Source organism: Heloderma suspectum, chromosome 13, assembly GCF_057233095.1.
Source record: "Heloderma suspectum isolate Gila_16-S chromosome 13, 16-S_ref, whole genome shotgun sequence".
NCBI classification, from domain to species: domain Eukaryota; kingdom Metazoa; phylum Chordata; class Lepidosauria; order Squamata; family Helodermatidae; genus Heloderma; species Heloderma suspectum.
This window is the reverse complement of record NC_139470.1, coordinates 380,461-399,650: the sequence shown is the minus strand read 5'-3', so window position 1 is coordinate 399,650 and position 19,190 is coordinate 380,461. Positions and strand designations below refer to the sequence as shown.

The 19,190-nt window shown below is 51.7% G+C and overlaps 1 protein-coding gene across 2 annotated transcripts in view; it reads left to right on the top strand.

The window, feature by feature from the left end:
- ZNRF3 (zinc and ring finger 3) overlaps positions 1-18,517 on the top strand; it is a 69,023-nt gene extending 50,506 nt beyond the window's left edge. For both annotated transcript variants that reach the window (XM_084820187.1, XM_084820188.1), the window contains exons 3-9: positions 5,769-5,843; positions 6,039-6,170; positions 7,152-7,262; positions 8,687-8,854; positions 9,263-9,365; positions 9,673-11,370; positions 11,923-18,517. In XM_084820187.1, coding sequence (XP_084676313.1) covers positions 5,769-5,843; positions 6,039-6,170; positions 7,152-7,262; positions 8,687-8,854; positions 9,263-9,365; positions 9,673-11,370; positions 11,923-11,960 — 2,325 coding nt within the window. In that variant the 3' untranslated portion in view covers positions 11,961-18,517. The remainder of the gene's footprint in view (positions 1-5,768; positions 5,844-6,038; positions 6,171-7,151; positions 7,263-8,686; positions 8,855-9,262; positions 9,366-9,672; positions 11,371-11,922) is intronic.
- The last annotated feature ends 673 nt before the right edge of the window (positions 18,518-19,190 follow it).

Here is a 19,190-nt window from a genome sequence, read left to right as displayed (position 1 = left end):
GTCAGCAAGGCATGTCAGGAATTTCTTGGGGATTCCATGCTTAGGGGAGTTTATCTCCCAGCAGATATCAGGGTAATTGAAGTCCACCATTACTATGAATTCTCCCTGCTGGGAAACATCCATAGTTTGCTTCAGGGGAGCGGTGTGGTCTCTGACCTGGTTTTGGGACAAAAACACCCTTGGTAGCTGTCATATGCCAGGAAGCAAATGGAGGGAGTGCAATCCTGTTAGTTTTCTTGGGCCTGGGATGCTTTTTATCAGCTTCAACTGCTTCGCCAGGAAAAGTGGACCTCGCTACCGTAATTCATTCCCTGGTTACATCCAGGCCAGACTACTGTAATGTGCTCTACATAGGGCTGCCTTGAAGACAGTTTGGAAGCTTTAGCTGGTAAAATGCAACTGCCCAGTTGCTTGCAGAGAGTGACAGAGCATATAACACAAATCCTGTGCCAGCTGCACTGGTTGCTCGTGCCCTTCTGGGCCCAGTTTAAAGTGCTGTTGATTACCTTTGAAGCCTTAAATGGCTTGGGACCAAGTTATTTGTAGAGCCACCTGCACCCATATGAGCCTGCATAAGATGGGGTATGGAGGGCCTCCTCACATGCCTGCTGGAAAGGTCCATGAGATGGATGGGGATAGGAGACAAAGGCTTTTTGGTGGTGGCTCCATCTTTATGGACCTCTCTGCCATGGGAAGTGTGGTTTGCTCCCTTGATTGGTTTTAAACAGACTCTAAAGACGTGTTGGTTACAGCTGTTTTTAATTGATTAACCTGAGGCTGGCCCATGCTTTCAAACAGCAGTTTAAAACTGTTTCTGCTTTCTGAATAGCTGCCATTTTGCTAGAATGGCTGTTTATTCTTATTGTGACTTGGTATTTTATTCCCATGTTTAGTTTGCTTTATGTTGATTTTTTATTTTGTGAAAAGCCTTGAGAGGGCTGTATGGCCCTGAAACATAGTATATAAATATATAAATAAATACATGGTCCTCTCTTTTTGGTTCAGCAGTCTGTGATAGATAAAACAACCACAACATTGTTTTTATTTTTTACTCCATCTAGTTTTAGCCAAATGCTCTCTTCAGGGCTACGTAGCTCACTATCTTGAATTTCTGTGCAGGTGAATATATCTTTGACATATAATGCTACTCCCCCTCCCTTTCTGTTGCACCCAGCCTTTGGAACAAGTCGTATCCTTCAATTGCTACATTCCAACCATGGGAGTCATCCTACCAAGTCTCGGCTATCTCTTCCTGTACTAGGAGTGCAATCTCATCTTGTGCATTTCCCATTCTCTATGCAGAAGTGTATCGACATCAACAGGCTTGGATGTTCTGCTCCAATGGGCCTCCTGCTCTTTTGCTGTTTAGACACCCACTCCACTCCCCAGCTTCTCCAGTAGCACCAAAGTCCCTGTCCTTGGTGTTTACTGTTGAACTTAACTTGAAGCTCTTGTCTCCATCCCATCCAGGGTTTAGTTTAAAGACCCCTGGGTCAGGTTTGCCACACATATTTCCCCCTGTCCTCATGAGGTGAGGCTTGGACCGTGGACTCAGAAACTGTAGCCTTCTTGTCAACACCATCTGAGTAGCCAATCATTTGCCAGAAATCTTCTGTGTGTGTGTGTCTGTGTGCACACAAACAGTCCTCTACATTTTACAGAAAGAGTTGACAGGAGCGCCATCTGAACCCCAGGTTTCTGCCCAGAGCTTCATAGTCAGATGTGATACATTCATAGTGGTGCCAAGCAGGGTCAACAGAGATGAGCAAGAAGGGGTAACAATCAGTGGGCCGATAGGTCTTGGCACCCTGTCTATCACAGTCTGGATCTGTGGACTGGGGAAACAACATGCTCCATGAATGAAAAGGTCTGGCAGGCACATAGTTGCCTCCGTAGCTCTCCGTAGGGAGTCTCCAGCCACCACCCTTCTCTTCTTTCAGAAGAGGAGTCCTCTGGCTCTGAAAGGTTGGGAGTCTTCACTCCTACTACCTAGCATAGCCCACTGTAGCTGTCCTCCATCAGGATTGTCAGAGCCACTCACATTGGAAAGATACTGAAAGTGACTTCTTAATTTCAGCAGTTCACAATGCCTTCCAATTCTCCTGCTTCTGACAGTCACCGTCTCCCATGCAGTTTTCTCCCTGTTGCAGGTCTCTTCTTCCCTGAAAGCCATCTCTTCCGGCTTTTCTCCTTACTGTAGTGCCTCTCCGCAGTCCTAACTGCAGTGCCTAGTGCAACATGTTCTCATCTTCTCTAAAGAAACTCACTCCTCCAGTCCTCTTACCTTCAGTTGCAAAAGAATAACCAGGTTGCACTTGTTGCAAGTGTCATCTCTGACAATAAACACTGCACACCTACTGCAAGTCTCCACCACAAGAGCTCTCAGCTGTGCACCTCCTTAGCTCTTGTTGGCATCCTAAACTCTGTCTCTACTGAGGAAGTGACCTGGCCATAACTTGTCCCTCCCTCCCTCCCTCCCTCATTGCTTGAAGTTGTTTGAGTTCCTATGCTGGGCTGCTGTTTAGGAGACAGTTGCAGTGCCCACTGGTGTAGAGTGCAGGGCGACAAGAGCCCAAACCCTAGTGTCCCGTGTCTTCAGCACAGGCTGCTGGAAGAGCATGCAGCAAGCTGCTCCTTCTCAAGAGCTCTGCCTCGCCCTTCTGTGTGCTTGCCACTTCAAGGAGCAGTAAGGAGGTGAATTTCCAGAAGTGCCTTTTCCATTCCCCTTTCCAGGGTGTGCTGGCCTTCCACTGCAGGCGGCCAGATCCCTTGCCAGGCCTGTGCCTTTGACAGTCTTGTCTTGGCTGCTGGGGAGGATTGCCTAGGGGTGTCTTTGAGCAGCAGAGTAGCAGCATCACTGATGTTTATGGCATCTGCAGGGACCCTGGATGTCTCCCTGGGAATTGTGGCTAATCGTTGTGATCATAGCTCATTCAGGGTGCTGCCAATGCTATTTCTGGGCCACTTGCTCTGCTTTGAGGTCTTGGTTGAGGGGGTTTGGGAGCTGAGGGTGTGGACGTGTGTATCCACCAATGAGCAAGGATTGTGATGCCCTTGGGACTGCCACGGCTGAAGACCAGAGTTGCACAGAAAGCTGGCTGGGGATGGAATGGAGGGCCAACTCATGGACTTCTCTCTCTCCGTTAGAAACAAAAAGGCCCGGCAGTCCCCAGATTTAGTCACGTAGGGGAAAACCAAATGGGTGATTTGCATCTGCCTTGGGGGCTGATTCTCACTTTCTGTGACAGGGTGGCTGCTTGTTTGCCTCATGTCTCCCAGCGAGGGCTGTAACTTTTTGCAGGAGACACATGTGTTGTCTTCACTGTGCTGGCAGTTCTGTCTTTCTTTGAACGGCCTTGTGGTCACAGGGAGACCATTGCCAGGGAAGCAGCAAATGCACTTGCTGTGTCAAGCGCCACCAAGGCAGGAGAGTCCCTCCTCGGCCCAGCCCTGGCCCATCTCCGTGGGCCGGCGCCATGTGGAATATGCTCATGTGTGTGGAAGGGACCCTCCGAGGTGCAGCACTGCCTGTTTCTGAGGGAGGCGTTGGTCGCTCCTGGCAGAGGTGAAGTTGCTAGATGGATGGATGGATCTTCTCTCCCCCCTCCCAGCTGGTGGGGCATTTGGTTAGTAGGTTCTGCCTTTGAAAGGGCACCTTTTCTGCCCCGGGGAGGGGCAGTCAGCCAGCATGGAGACATTTTTGGGCTTGAAGCAAAAATCAAACACACACAAGACTTGCTCCCGACCACCCTTGAAGGGAGAGCTCAGCAATGTTTTGAATTCCGGAGGCTGTCAAGGATGCGCGCGCGCACACCCTGCTGCCGCCGCCCGTAGAAGCAGTGTTTGGGCCATATTTCTTGCAAATGGTTGTGGTGTGTCTAGGATGATTTAAATGTAATAAATTTGGCTATATTATAATTTTGCTGTTCTTTGCCACCTTGAATTTATTTATTTATTTTGTTTCTGTACTGCCCAATGGCCGAAGCTTTCTGGGTGGTTCACAAAAATTAAAACCACGAAGCGCAGCATAAAACAATGTAAAATATGAAAGCTTAAAACCACAATACAACAGTTCAACCAGAATAAAACCTAGCAGCCCCCCCCCCCCAAGCTCTGGAAATAGCCCAGGCCCCTGTGCTTCTGGGATGCCGCCCACGGGAGTTGTGTGGGTGCATGTGACCCCAGAACGAGGGGTTCCGCTCCTTGGCTAACGTAGTTCCCTTCCTGGCACTCTGGAGGGCCTGGAGGAAGGAGGAGAGCTGTGAGTCAATGGCGGAGAGGAAACTTTCAAAGCCTTAATGACTTTAATTATCCTGCAAAGGAGGGGAGGGAACTCTCCTCATCTTCCTTCTTGTGGTGGGGCAGGCAGGCAGCCACCTGTGCAGTCCCCCCACCCCCGTGGATCCCTCCTATGCCAAGACCCGCGACGCGGAGGGCAGGCGCAGGAGGGAGCAGTGGCTCAGGCCTCAGCCTGCTCTGCAGAGTGCTGTTGCTGCTGCAGCTTCAAAGCTTATCTGAGAGCAGAGTGAGGAGGAGGAAATGCAAGAGAAGGGGAGGGAGCGGGAGTCTGCATTCTGTGGTGTGCTTGTGGCTTCTCTGCTTTGATCTCCTGCCAGGGAAACCTGGAAGGTCAGGCCAAGTTGCAGCTACGCTACGGAGAGTGGACTGCTGCGGAATGCCGGAGTGGAGCCTTGGCTGCCTATGCCCGCCTGCACAAGCCACCCTGCCTGCGTGTGCTCCTGCGGCAGGCCGGCAGGCCAGCCAGGCTCCTGAAGCCGAGAGCGTGGGCTTTGGCGCCAGGAGGGGAGAGACTGCAAGAAGAAGTGGTGCCTCTGCTCTCATTTCTTGTCAGACGCTGAGAGGCTGGGAGAGTGGTGTGAGACCCACCCTGGCATGGCTTGCAGAACTGTCCTGACAGCAAGCAGGTGCAAAGGGTGGTGGGGAAAAGGCGGCAGGGCTCCCGCAGGCCCAGACAAATGGGCATCAGACAGCCCTTCTGGTCTTGGGGCACCTGGGCTGGAACGCTTCGGGGGCTGGTCTGGCCCACTCTGCCTAGCAGGGAGCTCCTCTCCGATGCCGAGTTTCCAGCCCAGGGATGGGGAACCGCTTTCGGCCCGAGGGCCTCTGCATTTTCAGTGCTCACAGCCCTTGGCTGTGACTGCTGATGGACTCCCTGCAAATGGGTTTGATGAAAGCTGCACAGGGGGCACCCCCCCCCGCCATATTTGAAGCGAGGGACACTGGGTATGACCCCGCCAAGGGCTGGTTTCCCAGTTCAAGAGCCTTTCAAGGGCCTCTATGTGCCAGGAATGACTTGGGGGTTATTCATATGACCAGCGAGGGGTGGGCGAAGGGAGCCATTGGTCCAGAGGATTTGGAGGAAGGGGTCAGGGCCCCCTCTCCTCCAGGCTAAGGCTCATTCAGCTCCAGACAGACTTCTGATGGGCAGACACAGCAGCAGCGGTATCCTGAGGGATGAGACTTCCCCCTCCTTGCTTTCAGCTACCGCTGAAAGGCAGAAGAGGCTAAATGGACTCTGCCCGGGGAGGGCAGGGTAGTATTTTTTAGGCAACATCGGTATTTAGGAGGCGTTGCCTACTTCCTAATGCTTCGTTCTGATCCATTAACTTCCTTTCTTAACTTGCCTTCTCCCAGTCCTTTAAGGATGTGGAAGGACTCCGTCACAACTAGGGAGCCAAGCTTGCTGCTTCAGAGGGAAGAGTGGCAAGGAGGTGATGTGTCTCTTTCTCTCCCCCACCTTCTTGCAGGCCAAGCGGGCAGTGCAAAGAGGGGCCACTGCTGTCATCTTTGATGTCTCTGAAAACCCTGACGCCATTGACCAGGTACGCAGTATAGATGCGGGGGGGGGGGGGGGGCTTCAGTGTTTGCACAGCTGCTCCTCCCCTCATGATAGTGGTTCAGGGAGGAAGGGCGGGTTGTGCTTGTCCCTGGCCAGCCTGCCCATGGTTTCCTTACGCAAAGAGAGGTTTGATGGGGGCAGCGAGGGAATCGACTGACTTTTGCTCCTTCTCTTGCAGTTGGACCAGGGCTTAGAAGACCCTTTGAAAAGGCCGGTCGTGTATGTGAAGGGGGCAGATGCAGTCAAGCTGATGAACATAGTTAACAAGCAAAAGGTTGCCCGGGCCAGGATCCAGCACCGGCCTCCACCGGTGAGACCTTTGGGCAATGTGGCTGCTGTTGGTGCGCCAAAACTGTATTGCATGCTTCTCTATAAGATGCTGGACTGAGGGCATATCCATTCTCCTTCCCTTTTAGTTGCACATGAAGCTGAGTGTGAGTCTCTTAGCAAAGGCACTTGGGGTCTCCTTGGTAAAGCTGAAGTGCCCATCAGACTCTGACCAGAGAGCACTAAGCATCAAGACTGCAGCACTGGTGCAAAGGCTGGGTGGAGTGGTGCAGATTTTCAGGGGCTGTTGTCTTCTCGTACTCTGTCTGTGCACTGTGGAGTTGTGCTGTTTTTAAGAATAACCTAATGAAATCCAGGCTTCACAGCAGCATGCTATGAAAATGGCATCAGCAGTGGGGAGACCTCTTGATTCTGGGTTTCCAGTGAGGAGGCTGTTACTAGCTGTGGATGGCTGGAGAGACAGCAGCTAGTAGAGGTGGGTGGCTCAGGGGGGAGTCTGGTTCATCAGTGCCATCAGAGTGAGATTTTGGGACACAGGGAGCAGGAATGCAGAAAACTGCCCTAGGCCAGGCTGGACTATTGGCCCTTCCCGTTTGGTATTCTCTTCCTATGTTGATTGGCATGGGCTCTCACAGGTTTGAAGGTAGGAGTCTTCTCAACCTTACCTGGAGATACTGGGGATCACCACCAGGAGTTCCTGTATGCAAAGCATGAGCCCTGCTACAGAACGCTGCCTCTTCCCCCATCCCTAACACTAGGGAAGTTCTTGGGTTTCCAAGAATGAAGACACAGGCAAGGATTCTTAGCATGACACTGATGCAGGCTCGCAACCTTGAGATGCCAAGGGACGTTTGTGTGTGGTATTCCTATACCCCACCCATCGTGTCTCTTAGCCGCATCTGGGCAGCTTAAAAATCTCTGCCTGCTCATTTTATGATCAGGTATACGTCAATGAGTTGGAAGAAAGCTAACCTGCCTGTCTCTGTCTCCTCTTACTCCAAAGCAACCTACTGAGTACTTTGACATGGGGATTTTCTTGGCCTTTTTCGTGGTGGTTTCTCTTGTTTGCCTTGTTCTTCTTGTCAAGATAAAACTGAAGCAACGTCGCAGCCAGGTAAGAAAGAGTTGCCTGGACTTCTCTAGTTACATCCTATTGCTGGCACTGCTGGGAAGGGGAAACACAGCTTCTGCAGAAGAGCTGCTTTGGGAAGGCAAGAGCTTGAGCTTCCTCTGACTCTCTTGCAGGAAGCGCTCTGGCCTGTCCTGGCTCTGGAGAGGCCTTTTGAGAAGCATATTCATTGGCAGTGGAGGTTCATGCCTAAAATTCTTGTTCACCCTTTGGTTTAAATCTTTTCCATGCAAGCGTGTACTGCTACTTTTCTGAGCTTTGTCCTGGGCCGGGACTATTTCTTAATGCACAATGCCAGCCAATTCTAGGGGCCAGATTGGGGGCGGAGGGAGTGAGTTTTTTCACTCCAGCAACACCCTTCTTCACATGACCAGTGGTGTCTGCAGCAGCAGCAGCCAGTCTAAGCAATGTGAGATGCATAGTGCCCTGATCTGGCTCCTGAAATAGGAGATCATACTGCAAACAGAGGAAAAAGGAACTTGGGGGAATTTTAAAGAGAGCCAGAAAAGGCTGTGTAAGAACTTGAAAGAAAGAAGGAGCAAAGGTACTGCTTTGCCTGTTGGTCAAGCAGTACCTTCCTCAGGGGTATTTGTTTAGGGCTGGCAATAGCCTGAGGCAGCCAGGGTGACCATGGCAGAGCAAAATAAAAAGGCCTCATCCCCTCAGCTGTCCAGCTAAAGAAGGCTGAAGGACTCAGTAATGTCGTTTGAAAGGGTAATCCCAGGGTTAGAATGGCTCATTCATTTTCTTTAGGAACATTGTTGGCCATCTGTATTAATCTGTTCAGAAGTAAATATGATTAGCGTAAGTAGGTTTATGGCATTGTTGCCTCATGCATTCATCTTTTCTGAAACCGTTTGGCAGGCAGATCCTGTGTACTCCTGCCTCTCTCTCATCCCGAAGGGCCCAATATGCCTGTCTTTATTTCATGTTGTTAGATTGTCCTGTCGGCAGCTGTGCTCCAGACCTTGCCTGGGACCGTCTAGGCCATGCAAGGCATGTGGCTTAGGTGGCCTTGTCAGCATGTCACTGCTCCGTGGGGTGAGCAGAGGGGAGGTGGCGTCTGTGTTGTATGCAGCCTGTGGGGACTCTTGGCAGTGGGAGGCACATTGCATGGAGCATCAGCCACGCACCTTCTCCAGCCTGGGCCCTCCAGATGTTTTGGACTCTAACTCCCATCAGTCCCAACCAGCATGGGCAGTGGTTAGGGATGGTGGGAGTTGTAGTTCAAAACAGCTGTGGAGGTTGGGGAAAGCTGCATCTAGTCCTTATCCCTATTCACTGCTGTCGGTTCCCCCTCCGAACTGGACCCCCAATGGTCACTTCATTGCCACTGCCTGACCCTGAAGCCAAGAATGGTGCAGGAATGAATGGGGTCAGCAAGTGCCCTGTTGTCTCTTCTGTTGCAGAATTCCATGAATCGGCTCGCTGTGCAGGCATTGGAAAAGATGGAGACCCGGAAGTTCAAATCCAAGCTGAAAGGGTCCTGCGAAGGCAGCTGCACTGCCCCGGACACGCTCAGCAGCAGCTCTACCTCTGACTGCGCCATTTGTCTGGAGAAATACATTGATGGGGAGGTGAGGGGGGGTCCCTGTGGGGGGCGGGAGTTGCCTCTCCTCTGGGCACATTCCAGTCACACCGGGAAAGGGGACGGCCCTGGGTCCCTTCTGCAAGCTTGCAGCTGTGAGACACAACATGCAGAGAGCTGTGTGGGTCTGCCTGCAGAGAGTCCCACCGCATGGGTCTGGGGATGGAGTGAAGCAGGGCAGAGAGGCATTGGCGGTGCTCTCTGTCCCTTGGGCAGGTGGAGAGTGTGGTGGCCTGGCCTGAGAAGCAGCAGCCAGCTAGCCAGGCTGAGCAGGTGCTCGGGGGGCGCTGCTTGAGGCAGCCCAAGGCCAGCTGCATGAAGAAGGCTGGCGTGGGGGGCGCAGCGTGGCAGGGCGGTGGCCTTGGGCTCCCCTTCAGCTCCGGCTTTGCCTCTGCAGGAACTGCGTGTGATTCCCTGTGCTCATCGGTTCCACAGGAAGTGTGTGGACCCATGGCTTCTGCAGCATCACACCTGCCCCCATTGCCGCCACAACATCATAGGTGAGTCTAGCGTCTCCAGCACTTGCAGGCTTTGTAGCTGTGCTCCCATTCTCTGTCTCCATAGGGAAAGAGAGATCCATGCAGCCCACAGCACTGCTTCCCATCTCTAGAGACACTGTGGCCGTTGGGCCAGTAAGGGGTTTGGAGGGCAGCTCCCGGCAGGAGAGGAGGCCATGGCTGAGCTCTCGGAGCGCTTCACGTGGCCGTGGCCTGGTCAGTGGACAGCAGCCTCCTCCATGTGCCCGCCCTGCCCCCAGCCTCACCCTTTGGCTGGGCTTCCTCACGCTGAATCTGCTTTTCTGCACAGAGCAAAAGACGGGAGTGCCAGGCCAGGGGTGCGAGGAAGTGGCCAGCCAGCTGCGCAGCCGGCAGCAGCAGCAGCAGCGTGTGATCCTGCCGGTCCATTATCCTGGCCGCGTGCACAGAGCCAGCCAGGTCACCGCCTACCCCACGCGGACCAGCATGGATCCCCATGGGAATCCCATCACAGTCCTGACAGTGGACCGGCATGGGGAGACGCCCACCTTCCTCCGAAGCTATCAGCCCATCCACCTGGACCACAGCTTGAATGCCCACCAGTGTGCCGTGGAGCACAGGGCCTACCCAGCCGCCCACCCTTTCCGGAGGCCCAAGTTCAGTGGCAGCCACCACTTCTCCAAGCCGGCTTGCTTTTCACAGTACGAGACCATGTTCCAACACTACTATTTCCAAGGCCTTAGCTACCCCGAGCAACACAGGCAGCTTCCGCTGGGCATTGCCACCAAGGGCCCCTCCCGCACCTTCCAGCCTGTGGGCGGCGGCAGTGGTAGCAGCAGACTCTTTGCTCCTGTGCTCCACCTCGCACCTTCCTCCCGCTTGGAGAGCAGCAGTAACTCCAGCTTCAGCTGCTACCATGGCCACCGCTCCGTCTGCAGCGGCTACCTGGCCGATGGCCCAGGCAGTGACAGCAGCAGCAGCAGCAGCAGCTCGGCCCAGTGCCGCTGCTCCTCCAGCGACTCCATGGGGGACTGCACCGAGGCCAGCAACCAGGGCGTCTACGGGAGCTGCTCCACCTTCCGGAGCTCTCTGAGCAGTGACTATGACCCGTACATCTACCGCAGCAAAAGCCCCTGCCGGGGGGCTGAAGTCAGTGGAGCCGACCGAGGGGCGGTGCTTCTTCTGGAAGGCCCCCATGCCCCCAGCGCTGCAGCTGGGGAGGCCCTGCCTGTGCCGGCCCCCTCCGCAGGGGACCAGCTCTCGAACTGCAGCCTGGAGATGAACTACAGCAGCAGCTCCTCGCTGGAGCACAAGGAGCCCCCTGGCGCAGTTCCTGGGGGTGGGGGAGGCCCGGAGGCTCTTCCTGGGGTGGCAGGGGAAGCCAGCCGGGCCGGCAGAGGTCCTCGGGAGCAAGCGTGTGCCTGCCGTTTGGAGGCCCAGCACGTGCCGGCCCACGAGTCCCTTGGCAGGGCAGCTGAGTGCAGCGCTCTGCTCCTTGGCCCGCCACTTTGGACAGGGTGTGGCCCTGGGCGAGAGCCCCAACCGGGGCGGAATCTGGGTCTGTACAGGGTTAGGACCGAAGGGGGGAAGCGTGAGGCCTTGCCGTGCTGCTTCTACGAAGAGAAGCAGGTGGCCAGCAGCAGCAGGCCTGACCAGCCCTCCTGCTTTGCAGAGGACTACGCCGTCAACGTGCAGTACGTCTGCACGGAGGACTCGCCGTCTGGCTGCTTCACGGGCGTCTGTGACCTGGGCCAGCGCATCTCCATCATTCCGGAGGACCGAGACAGCGAGCTGGCCCTGCCCGTGGAGCACCAGGGCAGCGGCGGCAGCCCCTGGGGGCGGCTGCATGGGATGGCAGGCGCAAGCCGGTGCTGGCGCGCTCCAGCGGAGGCCCACAGTGAGCTGCAAGAGCAGCGGGGGTCGCGCTGCCAGCCGATGGGCTTCCTGCCGGAGGAAGCCCAGGGGCTCTTTCCCAGCCCCGCCCTGAGCTGTCCCGAGGCAGCGGCAGCAGGAGGCCCTCGGACAGAGGGTAAGTGAGCAGCTCAGCCAGCGTGGGGTGGGGAGGGGAGGGATGCAGAAGCAGGAAGAAAAGGGCTGCGCTGCTTACCCCTTCGGCTCGCCTGCTCCGGCCGCAACTAACAAGGCTGAGTGAACATGGATGGAAATGTGCCCCTCGGGCAGCCAGACCTGCCTGCCAAACTCACAGGTCTTCCCCCGGGCGTTATATGCAGGGCGGGATCTGCCTTTGTGTCTGCGGAGGCAGGTGCCATGGCGGCAGTGGCAAGGAGATCGGAGGAGCGGGGGCTGCAGCAACAGGGTGGCAGCTGGCGTGCAGCAACACCCTGCCTGCCTTCCCATGTCGCCCGCAGTCCTGGGCCCCCAGCTGCGATTCTTGTTTCCATCCACCACAGGAAGGAAGCTAAGTGCTGGCCTGGGTTTCAAAGCGTGATGTGCTGCACAGCGTCTTATTTTCGGAGCTTGGCGTAGGGATGGCTGAAGCACCGCCTTGCACATGGCTGAGCGATCTCTCTGCTGGAGCGACCTGCCCGGCCTTTCCCTGACACTTCTGTTCTCGTTACAGGTTGCTCTTCACTGGGGCAGTGTCAGGCTGGTGACTGACAGGAGGAGCAGCAGCGTCTCCCCTCCTGCTGGACTTTAAGGCTGTCTTCAGCTTCGGCTAACCCGTGGAAGGGGTAACCTGGAGAAGGTCCCTGCAGCTGGGGCAGGGGAGGGCGCCTTAGCTCCGCATTGCTCTCTGAGACACAAAGTGCTCTTGAAAAACCACAGTGCCACCTGCTGCCGCCGCCGCCCAAAAGACCTGGCCGAGGCAGCCAAGTCACACTGTGGGCAGAGTTTGCTCTCCTCTGCAGGGGGCCCGGCCTGCCTTATCAAACCAATAGCACCTTGAAGCGGAGTGAGTCCAAAGTGGGGCAGGAGGTGGCCGAGTCCTTGGCACATGCCCTTTCCCTCTCGTGGTGAATCCAGATGCAGCCAGGGGAGGGGACATGGACAAGTGTGTGGCATGGCACGTCTGTGGATGGCTTCACCTGCCCCCAGCAAATGAGGGGCTCCTTGGGTTTCCTTCCCTTCGAGAACTGGGAACACATGAATGCTTCTAAGGATGACACTGCCTACGTGGGAGTAGTTCCAGGGCCTCTGCCGACACAGGAGAAGCCTTTTGGGGGGAAATACATGATGGGGGGGAAGAGCCTGCTGCTCTTCTGTCGCGTGCCTGGACGGAGGCTGGACCTGTGCACCGCCTCTTGCCCGCTGCGAGGAGATGGCTGCTGCAGGCTTGTCCAAGGCCCTGTGCCTTCCCGGCCTGCCCTCCTGTCCCCGGGCATGTCGATCCCTTCTGGTCATTCTTAGTGTTAATGCTTGTTGTCACTTGCTTCCAGTTGTTAATCGTTTCCCGTGGAAACAGTCACGCTGTTCACACAACACGATAGCCCATCATGGGTTATTTAATCCATGGTGCGGCTCTGGCGCATGTGGGGCCCATGGTCTGTTTGAGGGTCACGCAAGGGTTGTTTAACGCTCCTATAACCCACGCTCACCTGGTTCACATGACACGACAGCCCTCATATGCATATGCAACCTTGCGCCTGTGGGCCCAGCAGCTTGTCGGTTAAATAACCCATGACAAGCTGCAGTGTGTCGTCCAGACCTGGCCAGCCTGGCTTCTGGCTGTCACCAGCCATAGTTGCACAATTCCAGGTGGCACCTCTTCTGTGTGAAGACAACAACGTGGGAAATTCCACAGCGAATGCCGAACAGCAGAAAGAAATGGGGTGGACAAAAAGTGTTTTAACAAAAATGAATAGTTTAGTCATTTTTGTTGAATAAAACATCCTTTTTGTCTACCCCATTGCTTTTTGTCAACCTCTTCTGTGTGGCCAAGACCATGGCAAATGCCACGGTATGGTGTCTGTGGATGTGTGTGCCCAGGCTGAGTTTCTATCTTCTCTGTGTCTGTACTGGACATTTGGCTAGACCGTGCCCAAAACATGGATCATGGGAAGAGGGTTATTTTGTTTTTTAAAAAATGGAATGTGCCTAGAACTCTTCCCCCTGCCCCATGAGAAAAGGTACTAAGTAGTTTGTGCCCAGCTACTGAAAAAGGAAAGACATCTTGAATGGTTTAAATATAAAGCAGCTTTTAACTGGTCCAAAAGTGTAATGAAAAGACCCCAATATTTTTTATATGTCAGTAATTTGACAATTATTAACTCATTGTGCATATTCACGTAGTAAAATTCCATTATGAGCTACAATACCTCTCAGTCTAACAGTGCCTGTGGTTGGGTGTGCACACACACGTTTGTCTGTGTGCCTCCTGTTCTTCTTTGTGATCTCTGTGCAGTTCCACACATGGGTTCTGTGCTGCGCGGAGCACCATTTCAGAAGCTTCTAGAGCTCGCTGCCCCTGCTGTTGAGTGGGGATCCCCCATGCTGTTGCTGCCTGCCTTAAGGGCTGGGCCAAGGCAGTTTCTTTTGAATGCCGCTTGTACAGCATGACAGGGAGCTGTCTAGAGCTTCAGAAATGTTTCTCCTCATACTACCATACTAGAAAACACCATACTGGAAAGCTATTTTAGCTCAGTTTCCATCTCCCTTCATTGCTGTTTACTTTCATCATCCAAACAAGAAAAAAATGAACTAAATTCAGGAAGGTTTTCCCTCAAATACTTCTCTTTCCATCTGTTGTCAATTCCCTTCATTGGCATTTCATTCATTATTCAAAAAGCACTGAAAAAAGGTTTCTGTACATTACATAGTGCCCTGTTCGCTGGCAATGCCTGACCTTTCTTTTGCTTCTTCCAATCTTTCTCTAGCAAGAAGCTTGGCTCTTGCTCAGAGTATCAGCTGCTGCCATATACACTAGAATGCATATCATTTTCATAATGGCAGTGGGAGTTGTTTCTCTACCTTTCCATTGTTTCTTCTAATTCGCCAATGGGGATGGGACAAACATATTTATGAGACCGTGGCAGGACAGGGAATTCCTAGTTCAGAGCTGTGGCAGCATGATCACGGAGCAAGTGTCTGCTTCTTCAGCCTCGGCCCCTTCCTATTATGAGGGAGCAATCCTGCCGGGATAGGCAGCCACCTCCAGACTTGGAGGCAACCGTCTATCCAATGCAGGGCAGAAGCATGGAGGGGATCGTCCCCTCCGCGCTTCAGCTGCTCTACATTTGCGGCTAGACAGCTGATTTCGGCTGTCTAGCCACAGGAAGGTGGAGTGGGGGAAGCGGCTGCTGGACGACATATTGGATATGTCATACTGGCATCTCTGCCTTCCCCACCCTGGAACGCCCCATTTTTGCTGCTCTGCGATCCTCTTCCGAGCGTGGGGCCGCTCCGACCTGCCTGTGAGGCAGCGCGGGAGTGGGGTCGGTTCTCAGGGAAGCAACCTTGGAGCGCGGGCGCTGAGGTCAGTTCCCGGAAACGGGTGTATCCTATGGCCATCTAGCCGCTGACTAGCAGCCACAGGATTGCTCCCTAATTGTTTTTTAATAACAGATTCTGTGATCTCTTCTTGAGTCCTTGAAGTAATGTGTAGGCACATCCTCCCCGAGGGACTGGTCATGGTTCTGTGTATGTTTCAAACCTCTTTCCCACTCTACAGAATTTTCTTTGAGATATCTGATCCATCTGTGATGTCCTCTGGACTACCAAATCTATTTTTTATGAGTGCATCGTCTGCAGCCTACTCGCCATCCAGTTTTGTGCATCTACACCCTCCTGTTACAGTTGGGTAGCAACAGATGCATCTGCAGAGCACAGCTAGCACCTGCATACACTCACAGACATGCACAGGGGGATATTAAGATGGAAGCAAACTGCTGATGAGGATGAGTTCCAGCTGCATGTGGTCACAAGTCAGCTATGCGTATCTTGCTCAAGCAACTCACTGGTGTTGGGGGCCATCCTTGTTGTGACCGGGTGTTGCCAATATCCTTGTAGCTTTGAGGTCTTGTCATTGCATCAATCTGAGGCCTCTCCCTTTTCCTTCCTAAAACAATGACCCTCATTTTAGGTCAGTTCTCAAGGTGCACTTCAGAACGTCAAAGTCTCGTCTTAGCCTCTGTTGTGTTGGATGTCCCTTCAGATAGCAGCTGTGGTACCAGTTGATAACAGTGCCTGCCCCAGTCTGTCAGAGGCACCAGGGATCAGCAGTTGCTCCTTCACTGATGGCCCAAAGCTATAGTCTTGTAGATATATCAGTTGAAGGGTCTTTTGGTGCCTGTACCAACCACTGAGTTTATCAGCCTGCTCTATGTATGACTGTACAGAGACCATGAAGAAGACAGGCTGCCTACCTGTAACTCTAGTTCTTTGAGTGGGCCTCTGTGCCATCACACAACCCCCCCTTTCCCCGCTGCTTTGCAGCCGTTTCCAAGTGAGTGAGGGGAGAGCCTTTGTCCTTCCCCTGATGCATGCACTGGCACAGAGTTTCCCTGCTCAAGGACAGCAGCTGCAGGCTCAGCTCCAGAAGTTTCCAGCATCATAGATCCGATGTGTGTTACTGCACAGATAACCACTCAAAGAACTACAGTTACAGGTGAGCAACCTGTCTTTCTGAGTGAGCCACTGATCGTAGGCTAATTGAACAGCTAGTGGCCAGAGGATAGGAGAAGGCTGCCAGGTGGTGCTGGGCATGTCTCGGGCACCAGGGCACTTTTGTCATTTGAACTGAAAAACTCGACAGGAACGTCTCTCCCCCTCCCCTGCTGTGTGGCTTCATTGCCTACCCAGCCTTTCTACTTTGTGCGTCTGTAATTTTTCCCTGTTTGGAGCCCATTCATGACAAAGATTTTGTAATGGTTAGTACAAGAGACGTTTTTACTCCAAAAGGCCTTTCTATTAAATTAATTATTGCCATATTGATGGGCTCATGAGGCACTATTTTAAAAAAGAAACTTTAAAAAAATTAAATTTCTGTAGCACTTACACAGTTTTGTATAAAATTTACTGTAAAGATTTGTAATATGGTTAAAGGGCTCTTTCTCCTTCATTACCATTTTTAATGTTTCTAAAGCTAGAAAACAACTTGTGTATATTCTGTATATGTATAGCAGCACATTTCATTTATGGAAAGATGTTCTCAGAATATTTATTTACTAATATATTTATCTTAAGCCATGTCCTATGTTGAGTGTGTAATATTGTCTAAAACAATAATAATTGAAAATCACTAACAGGAAGATGTGTAAATACACAGTAATTGCACACGAAGTTTTTACAATGTTTGCCGACCAAAAAGTGATTTTAAATCAAGTTGTAGCTCTCTACAGTTTTGTAACAAAGTGTACAAACGTGTTTAAAAACAAAACAAAAATACAGTTTTATTGTCTAACTTGAAAGATGTTGTCCTTTTCTTGGCTGGATGGTCAAAGCCACTGCCCCAAATACGTTGGGAATGCCACTGACATGGTCCCGAAGCAGCTGGCACACTAAAAACTAGTGTTATCATTTAATAAGACGCAGTTTGCTAGGATCTTGGAACCCCAAATGTTCCAGTTCTAAAAAAACACAAGTAACTTTAAACCCAAATCACTATAATTTTTAATTTAGTTTCCTAATTTTTAAGTGTTTACAATAGCAGTGTGGCATTTAAGACAATCCTATGGTTCCCTCCAGATGATTTTGCTGCATTTGCCCTCCCCCATCACTCCTCTTGTCTACATAAAAATTCAACATTGTTTCCAAACTGCTGCTGCAATGCATTGAGATAACTTGTGAGTCCTGTGCCTGCTCTGTAGATCAGCTGTGTTCAAGAATGGCCAATATAATGCATTGTGATCCCTGCCTAATGCTTTTGCCATGCAGAAGGACAGGTGGGCTTGCTGATTAAACAAGTGCAGGAAACCTTAATCCTACTTTCAATATGCCATCATTGTAAAGTGTTTGTGGGAATATGTAAACAGGAACTATGCTGGTGCTGGTCTTTGCTGCCTTTTTTGCATGTAGCATTTTCATTGTCTCATCATACAAACATAGAATAGTAGGGTTGGAAGGGGCCTACGAGGCCATCGAGTCCAACCCCCTGCTCCATGCAGGAATCCAAGTCAGGTTGTCTTGCTGGTTTTATTCTTGTTCTACACCCTACTGAAAACTGATCTGGTAATTTTCTCTCTTGAAATGCTACACAGAACTATGATCTTCTAGTAATCTGCAATTACAAGAGATATAACCAGTCACTCCCTCTATGTTTGAAATGGCTAAATCTTGCAGTAAGTGATGAAAGCCCCCACCAGCGGGATGTTAACATGCAAACTAGGAATTCTGGCTTGTCCCTCCTCTGACAAGCCAGAAAAATAAGCTGCAGTTTGGTCTTGGATTATTTTTCTGCTTTGCACATAACACTAACCAGACTGTGGCTAGAAGGTCCAGAGTTTGTTTAGCTGCTCACGCATGCAGCAGGGAGTAACCAGGCACACTGCCTCAGTCAGTGTGCCTTCAGTAACCCAGAATTATGTAGCATAACATGTTTAAATAGCGTTTTCCAGATGGAGACACCCAATAATGCTTTAATTTCTCCTTCCTAGATGGGATGAGATCCACAGCGGGAATAAGAGCTGTAACAGGTAATGAGGAGGAGGCACCACCGGGGAGGACTGCTAATCCCTTCAGGAGGAAAGTGGGGCCATTAAATACTCTGGCTATTTTTGTTTCATTTTCCTACTGCAGCTGCTCGAAACCTCAGTCTCTTACCCAACTCTTGACTCTCTCACCCCCAAGAAATAGAAAAGTTCTGGCCTAGTTTTGTCGCTGCACTGGTTTATTTTTTATGTATTTTAGCTGTTTTAATTAATTTATATGCCACTTCAGTATAAAGTGGCTTGCCATAAAACAACCAATCAATTAGTAAACACCTCATTACTTTGAATGAGTTCAAATCTCCAGGGCCAGATGAACTGCATCCTAGAGTCATATAGGAACTGGCAGAAGAACTCTCAGAACCGCTGTCTATTCTCTTTGAGAAATCATGGAGGAGGGGGGAAGTGCCAGAGGACTGGAGGAGGGCTAACGTTGCCCCTGTCTTCAAAAAGGGTAAAAAGGAGGAACCTGGGAACTACAGACCAGGCAGTCTAACATCAATCCCTGGGAAAATTCTGGAGCAGATCATAAAGCAATCCATCTGGAAGCACCTTGAAAACAATGCCGTGATTACTCAAAGCCAACATGGATTTGTCAAAAACAAGTCCTGCCAGACAAATCTGATCTCATTTTTTGATCAAGTCACCTCCCTTGTAGACCGTGGGAATACTGTAGACATCATATACCTCGACTTCAGCAAAGCTTTCGACAAAGTGCCCCATGATATCCTGATGAGCACACTAGCTCAAAGCGGGCTAGATGAAACAACGATCCGGTGGATCCACAGTTGGCTACAGAATCGGACTCAAAGAGTGCTTCTCGATGGGACCTTCTCAAACTGGGGAGAGGTAACGAGTGGGATACCGCAGGGCTCAGTCCTGGGCCCAGTGCTCTTCAACATGTTTATGAATGACTTGGAGGAGGAGGTGCAGGGAATGCTGATCAAATTTGCAGACGACACAAAATTGGGAGGGATAGCTAATACTTTGGAAGACAGAAACAAAATTCAAAGTGATCTGGATAGACTGGAGCGCTGGGCAGAAAACAACAGAATGACATTTAATAGGGACAAATGCCAAGTTATGCACCTAGGAAAAAGAAACAAAATGCACAGTTACAAGATGGGGGATACGTGGCTCAACCACACTACAAGCGAGAAGGATCTTGGAATTGTTGTCGATCACAAGCTGAATATGAGCCAACAATGTGATGTGGCTGCAAAAAAGGCAAATGCTATTTTGGGCT